Source organism: Physcomitrium patens, chromosome 17, assembly GCF_059467195.1.
Source record: "Physcomitrium patens ecotype Gransden chromosome 17, ASM5946719v1, whole genome shotgun sequence".
Lineage (NCBI taxonomy): Eukaryota > Viridiplantae > Streptophyta > Bryopsida > Funariales > Funariaceae > Physcomitrium > Physcomitrium patens.
In genome coordinates, this window is record NC_143426.1 from 4,114,459 (window position 1) to 4,121,895 (window position 7,437).

At 35.3% G+C, this 7,437-nt stretch overlaps 1 protein-coding gene and 1 long non-coding RNA gene across 5 annotated transcripts; one reads left to right on the forward strand and one right to left on the reverse strand.

The window, feature by feature from the left end:
• Positions 1-1,286: 1,286 nt before the first annotated feature.
• Positions 1,287-3,512, reverse strand: LOC112294859 (uncharacterized). Of its 3 annotated transcripts, none has more exons than XM_024545791.3 (3): positions 3,313-3,512; positions 3,000-3,096; positions 1,287-2,722 (listed from the first exon to the last, which is right to left on the reverse strand). In XM_024545791.3, exon 3 carries the CDS (start codon positions 2,618-2,620, stop codon positions 2,114-2,116), a length of 507 nt encoding a protein of 168 aa, XP_024401559.1. In that variant the 5' UTR covers positions 2,621-2,722; positions 3,000-3,096; positions 3,313-3,512; the 3' UTR covers positions 1,287-2,113. The 3 variants fall into 3 exon arrangements, with proteins under 3 accessions (XP_024401559.1, XP_090100218.1, XP_024401560.1); XM_090244092.1 differs by having other exon boundaries at positions 1,320-2,722; positions 3,000-3,160; positions 3,313-3,455; XM_024545792.3 differs by lacking the exon at positions 3,313-3,512 and adding an exon at positions 3,206-3,283 and having other exon boundaries at positions 1,320-2,722.
• A 221-nt stretch (positions 3,513-3,733) lies between these two features.
• LOC149987514 (uncharacterized) lies at positions 3,734-5,767 on the forward strand. 2 transcript variants are annotated; one of them, XR_016498125.1, is made up of 4 exons: positions 3,734-4,288; positions 4,485-4,846; positions 4,947-5,024; positions 5,268-5,767. It is a non-coding gene; the product is annotated as an uncharacterized LOC149987514 (long non-coding RNA). The 2 variants fall into 2 exon arrangements; XR_016498126.1 differs by having other exon boundaries at positions 4,942-5,024; positions 5,268-5,477.
• The last annotated feature ends 1,670 nt before the right edge of the window (positions 5,768-7,437 follow it).

The window sequence follows — 7,437 nt, forward strand, 5'->3', positions numbered from 1 at the left end:
GGAGAGTACTCCGCAACCTCTAAAACGCCTTAAGACTCCAAGATGAGGGGTAATCCACTCTCTCCAAGAAGAATAAGGCTCCAATATTGAGAAAGAAGAGATATCAGTTTAGAGGAGGGTAATCCGCAACCTCTAAAACACTAGCACACCTTCAAGAAGAGGGGTAATCCACTCTCTAACAAGAAAGAACTAGCTCTAATACCAGTGAAAATGTAGTCTCGACAAACTGTCACGGACACAAAATACAGACTTGAAATCTAACAAGAAGTTCAAGAAGAAGTGGCAGAACTAGATTAAACAGATGAGTATAAGAACAACACCAGAAAGGTGAGCTAGAACTCCAAGAGATGTGTTGTCGAGACTGAAGAACCCTTCAGCCTCGACTCCTATATATACTATTGAATAGGAAGCTTCTCGAGCTACTTCCGCTAACTAGGACGCTTCTCCAACAACTTCTATTAATTAGGAAACTTCTCGAGCAACTTTCTAGAATCTATCAGAATATTCTAGAACCTTCTAAGGGAATCTTTAGGGAATATTCTAAGAATCTTCTAGAACCTTCTAAAGGAATCTTTAGAGAATCTTTAGAGAATATTCTAGAAGAATATTCGAAGAATCTTCCAATGTATGTCCATGACAGATTATAATAATGTTTTCTAGAGATGATCTATTTTTCTAATGATGGTTAAGATAAGATAGATTGATTTAGTAAAACAATGGATCTATTTAATAATCCTCCTTATATAATACAATATATCTAATAAGTTTTTATTTTTTTATTTTTTATCAAATTAAAATAAAATTTATCAAAATATATTGATTTAATCAAAGGAAAAAATAGAACATTGTTGCTTAAGTCTTTCTATTTTGATGAAAGAACAATATTTAAAGGACTTTGAAGTCTAGAATACATCAAAATACTCTTATTTAGTCAAATATTTTTTCATGTTCTATGATAGTACATAAAGAAATTTATATATGCCACCCTATTTTCATATTACTCTTACTTTTTAGTATATTGTTAACTATCTAAGTATTATTCTAGCATTTAAGCATAATATTATGTTCTTTGGTTGTCTATCTAATTTATATCTAATAACTTTTCTCATTGTTTCACCATACTTTAACAAATGGTTCAATATTAAATTTTCTTACAAAAAAGACTTGGAATGTCATGATGAAGGAATTTGATTATTTAGGTCTAATATTTGCCAATTCTATTCTATTTTTTAGACCCTACTTTCTATTTGTGTCTAAAAACTAAAGCTTATTCAAAGTCAAATCCCTATTGTCCCAATCCTTAAGTTTTATTGACATCATTATATATCTAATCAATCATTGTAGATTTAAATCTATAATATGTAGGGCTTTTCCTACCCTTTTACACAAGATAGTCTTCATTGCTTCTTCAAAGTCTATCAAAATTTTGACCAATGTTTACAGCTTATGTTCCAACCAACTATAAATCTAGCTTCTAAATTTCCAATCTTATTGCTAATACACAAAAATATAACACAATGCCTACATTAGGTGAGGCTTCGGAAAACTGGGGCTTGCTATGAGTCGAGACTGCAAGACGGAAGGGATTGAAGCAATGAGATCTCCACACCAAGGAACGAGAAAACTGCACACCAAAACCCCGGAGAGATCACAAAAGAGGAAGCAAGTCTTCTCTGTTGTAAAAGCGTATCAGTGCAGAACGAAATGACACAAGCTCAGGAGTTGAATCCCTCGTGATCGATGGCAAATGGGTCCTACACAATGGCTACAAGAGCTAGACTTTGATATCACACAGCTGCTACGTCGTGCTTGAAATAGCTTCCGTCTGTGAGAAGCCATCTGCTACGAAAGCCAAGCTGATCTTGAAACCCTAGCTTGGGCAATACTAAGGGAAACTCTAGGGACACTGATGAGCATAGAATTCGAGAATGCAACAAACATGACCTCAAGTTACATGACCTCAAGTTACATGACCTCAAGTTACATGACCTGAATTCGTTGAGATACAGTAGTTCCTGGAAGTCCACCATGGCCGAGATTTGGGTGAGGCCAGTCGTTTCTCCTGCGGTAAAATCCTCGTGAGCAAATAACTGATAAGTGACTACTCAGCGCGTCAGTTTTGGGTACCGTCTGAGATGCCTTTTGAGGATTCGTCGTCATCTGGGAAGTGAAATCCAATAACGCCTCGTTTCTCTCCGGTGCCGAGACACCGTCGGCAGTAGCTCATTCCACACCCTCTGCAGTCCCAGCACCACTGCGGCCACTCTCCCTTGGGCAACATGGCGAGCTTCTGGAAGTTGAGGCGCCCTCGTCCAGTGCATCGGTTGCACTTGACCTTGCCCGAGCCTTTGCATACGATACATGGAGGGTCGGGGATCACCCGTGGTTCAAGCCGCACATTCTCCTCGGATTTCACTTTCATAGTTCTGGAGGGCCGGAGCCATGCACCTCCCATAAGATTGAATCCCTCGTGGGCCGCCACGGCTCTACCAGGTCGGGAGTATCCGCAGCACGACCCTGATTTATGAACGCCTTGTGAAAGTTTCGTAGACGTCAGAAAAGGAGAGGAGTTAGAGGCGAAATCATAAACCTGAGTCATGATTGCTTGCGGAATCGACATGATTTCGATGAAGAGCTACAACCCTAAGTGAGTAAGGAAGGTAACCAACAACCCTAATAATCAACCCTTCGAATTGCAGTTGCGGAGAGTCGAATCTTCATCCTGGTAGTTTTAAAACCACAGTACAAATTTGAGCAGGATATTAAGGTGATTGAAATCACGACGCTCTCACAAGTTTCACGTTTATAAGTGAGAACAAGAGGAAAGAAGGTTTGGAATACAGAATGTAGGAAACTATCCCGATATGACAAGCTGGAGATTCAGTGACTAACAAAAGACCAGACTATTTGTATCACATCAATTTCCCGTCCTAAAACCCAGCTATGAGACAAATGGATGCAAGAGCTCCTAGAAATTGCATAGAATTGGTTGCACGAACCCGGCGGCGTTGATTGAAAGCCACAAGAGAAGCACCTCCTTCGAGAATCACCATTTTCTGTCCAATGCTCTAAGCATTTCGAACTCTCCACTGTTCTCTGCGAAACAGAATGGTTTCAATTCACTTCAATTCTCAATTCAGAATGGTCTCAATTCAGCTCTCTGCGAAACAGAAAGGAGATGCAATTGATAAGGTGTCCAACTAACCAATTGCAAAACATTCAAAATGTCCGGTAGAGGCCCTTCTCAGAACCAACAAGACCCAAACTAATGCAGCCAAGGTTTGCGTGCGAGTAAAAAGGATAAGTTTATACCTTTTCCTGCCGCACATGGGACGAATCACGACAAACCAAACAAGCAACAAATCAAACTTAAAAGTCAGAGCTCAGAATTCATGAGTATTCCAGACTAAGCATAGGGTTTCAGATACTATGACAATAAGTTGGGAATGCCTTTTAAGAAAGTGGGTTTGTACTATGGATAAGCTCTTGGGTCTTAATAGCAGCTTTACGAAAAAATGAGCACAAGATGACTTTACGAAATCTTCTGTTGCGCAAAGAAGCATGTCTTTTCATTACCCGTTTTTCGAATTTTTTAATTTTGATTTTCTACCCTGGTGTAAATTCATGGGACAATTTTTTTAACTTTTCACCAATCACACTGCCGCCCCATTTCTCCAAATTTTGCAATGATATCTTGTCGCACAACCTGCCTCACATTAGTCCATAGATTGAGGGGTTTACACGAAGTGTGAGGCCATGGCATCAAAACTGACTCAAGACTTGAGGTGCGATCTTATCAGAGAGGTTGCTGTTCGAAGAATCCGTTTTGCACATGACTTTAGTTTGCTTTCTTGTAGTTGTATGCAGATCCGGTAGAGTTCTCTGTAGTATAGTCGCACATTGTTACATTATGATGTTAATTAGAGGCTCTGAGAATTCAAAGCGCTTGCGTTGCATTACTTTCTGCAGGTTTTGAATCTCCGGACGACTTTAACCTTTTTGTCTGACATTGGTTTATTCGAGGGCATGTTGGCGAATGCGGGCACATTGTAGTTTGTGATTAGGGTAACATTGAGTGACAGTTGAGAAGATGAAGCTGCAATTTGGAATCATGAGAAACTGCTGCTAATCAGTGTGTTTGCCATTTGTTTGTTGAATTCTTTTTGGAGATGCTAATCACCCCAGACCTGTGGTTCTATGCAACCTCACGGTCACCGAATCGTTTTGAGCTCAGTTGGAAATCATCTTCCTTGCCCGAAATAAACTTTGTTAAAATATCAATCAGCTGGTAACGTTCGCCTTTCAATTTCTGCTCTATCAATAATAGGAATTGAATTCAAACCTGCTTCAGCATCTCATTGCATCGAGGCTTATGTCGGTTGCATGCGATTAGTTCTAACAGAAAGGATGGGACACGAGGTTTCCTATTTGCCATCTTGTACCAGCTAAGGGAATAACCCTGTGTTTTTATTATTTTTATGTAGGGTGAAAAATCACGAAGGAAATTGGCTTTCAAGCGAAGGTGGTGATGAAGTACCACCGTCTGAGTCGGTTTCTGAAAGCATAAAATGGAGACGACGAACCGGAGATTGCTGTTGCGCTTCTGTTCCTCGGACTCTGGCTTGTGTCGCTTGCTCTCTGCAGCATTGGATTCAGTGAACGAATTGCACTGCTTGTACTCACTGTAATCTCAGTGCCAAAACACCCTCTTAAGGTCTTAATCTGGTGAGTGAAGGAGACATGGGAACGAAGTAGCTAGTCCGCTGAAAAGAGAGTCTTGAAGGACCAGGACAAAGTGCACTTGAGAAGGACCAAATCGCCGCAGCAGATGGATCCTTCATCTGAGGTACTCATCCTCTTCTGGCAGTTGATATTGAGTCATGTAACCATGTTCTTTACTCGTTAAATTTCTTCTTTGATGTGATTTGTTTGAGTTGGAAGTGTAGAATGGGCGGGCTATCACTCTACGTTCTAAGGTATCGGTGCTTTGAACCAATTGTGGAGTCTCCCATGGCGAATGCAAGGTACAATTTTTTTGTCATGAATGTTTTCCCCCTGATATGTTAATTCTGTGTTCAATTCTTTCATTCAGAATTGTGTCTTTTCTCGTATGTTTTCCATTCATGTATTACTGATATAAAGATAATGGCTCTGAAAGCATGTTCTTGAATTTGTTTGAAATAGAGGTATAGTGTAGGAGATGCGGAGAGAATCATGGGTAGCTCTGGGATCCTTTACTGATTGGTGTATGTCTGATTTTGTGACAGCGAATGGGAAGGTGTCGAACAAGATTGTGAGAAAGCTTTGGAGCTGGATAATACCTCACTGTCAAGGTAAGATTAGACGACATTCCTCACCATTGTTGATGGCCAGCGCAATTCGGTGGAGCCTCGTAGAAATATTCCTTCACCTTAGCATAGTGAAGGAGATGAAATTTGAGAAAGGATTAAAGAAGTGAAAGAGGATGGTAGATTGTTTTACACAGGCAACTCTACAAGCTCAAGATCTACGGACTACCAAAAGATCTTTATTCTTGTGAAGATGGTATATAGATACAAATAAGAGCATTCAATAGAATAAGAAATCAGATAAGAGCGTGGAGCTTCTTTTCAAACTCAGCAGTGACCATCAAAATTTGTTGGTTGAACTATTTTAGACTTTGTTCCTACAAGATTAGAAATAAAGACCTAAATCTAATCACCAAATTAGATTTAGGTAACTATGGTTGTAAAACAATATAAATAATACTGTTGTTGTATTACATGAATTTTTGCTTGAAAATGTATCAAACACTTGGTTGTAGAAGGTGAATTGGAAATTGCAACAGTAAAATCCTAATAATCCTAATATGATCTTTAATTATCTCTAATTAAACCTTAAAAATTACAATAAAATCTTTATTAAATCTAAAAGAGGTCTTAAATAAATTAAGAAAATATATAAAAAATTTAAAAATTAACCTTAAAGAAAAACAATAAATATGAGTAAATATTTTTAAAATATTATAAATAGAAATTTTAAGTAAATCCTAAAAAAATCTTAATCAAATTCAAATGTGTTTCTAAACAAATCTTAAAAAAATCATAATGAAATCCTAAACAAACTTTAAATAAAATTTAATTAAATCTTAATCAAATTCTAATAAAATTCTAAATAAATGCTAAATAAATCCTAAATAAATCATAACCAAATATCATAGTTGATTTGAAACTCTAATAGCAAATAGTTGAATCACTGATTTGAATTCAATTTTTTTACATTTCAAACTTTGAGCAAATAACAAGCTTACAAAATTTGAGAAAAATCAAATATACCAATTAAAAGCAAGAATTCATAATATCCTTAAATAAGAGCTATTTTTCTTCTCCAACTTGAATATTGATCTTTATGCAAAAATTAATTATTTTTTAATTATTCAATTGCTCTCTAAATTAGCAAAATTGTACATACTTAAATCTATAATGCTCTCAAAAAGTTTTACATCAATCAAACTAACAGATTTCTTAAGATTTCAAAAAACCTTAGTAATTCTAAAATTCAAATATCTGAGACTCCAATTCAATAAAACTTTTATATCCTTTAATCTAACCATTTGATTGACTTCAAATCTGCAAAAAAAATAAATATGACAAGCACAAAAAAAAACTTGCAAAATTTCACCTATAAATTTGCTACAATATCTACAAATTCTTCAAATATGTAAGCTTCTTTTTACTTCTCAAAATCCAAAACCTTTGAATACATTTTTTACTTTGAAAAGCTTTCAAAAAATCAATATGTCTCCAAATCACTTGAAACTAATGCTAAAAAAACCTTCTTAAAGTCTTTTTTAAATCTTGCTCTCTAATCTATAAAAGAATCCAGAATTGCCAAAGGTGCATGATTTTGTGCCTTGGCATTTGGTTTTGATCTTAGTTCACAAGTAGTCTATTCTTGGTATCAATTCTTTATTTCTTAAGAAAATTTTTCCTATAAATTATTCTTAATTTCTTTTAAAAGATGCTTAAATTATAAAATTTTCTAATTTATTTTATTTTAACTTACTTATGGTCATATTAAATTAATAAAAGTATTTTTTATAAAAAGAAAAAATTAATACTATTTTTTTTTATTATCTTTCTATCTTTTATCCATATTTTGTTACTATATCTTTTAACTAGGCTCTTTTATTATAGAATCTATATTTTTATCTTTCACCATATGGTCGTATTACAAAAAAAAAAAATTTAATGAATAAAGTAAGTAGTGTGATTACATTGATATTATAAATAATTCTTTTATGTATATTGTATAACTTCTTTATTATATTACTTCTTTATTCTATTACATTTTCATAGTATTAAAGAAGGTTTTGAATTGAGTTAATGCACCATCTGTTTTTATACTCTCTATTTTTTATTTTATTTTATTTTATTTTTATTACTTGCATAATCATAA

Coding starts and splice junctions, on each gene's coding strand:
- LOC112294859 (XM_024545791.3), bottom strand. CDS start 2,620: ATGTCGATTCCGCAAGCAATCATGACTCAGGTTTATGATTTCGCCTCT.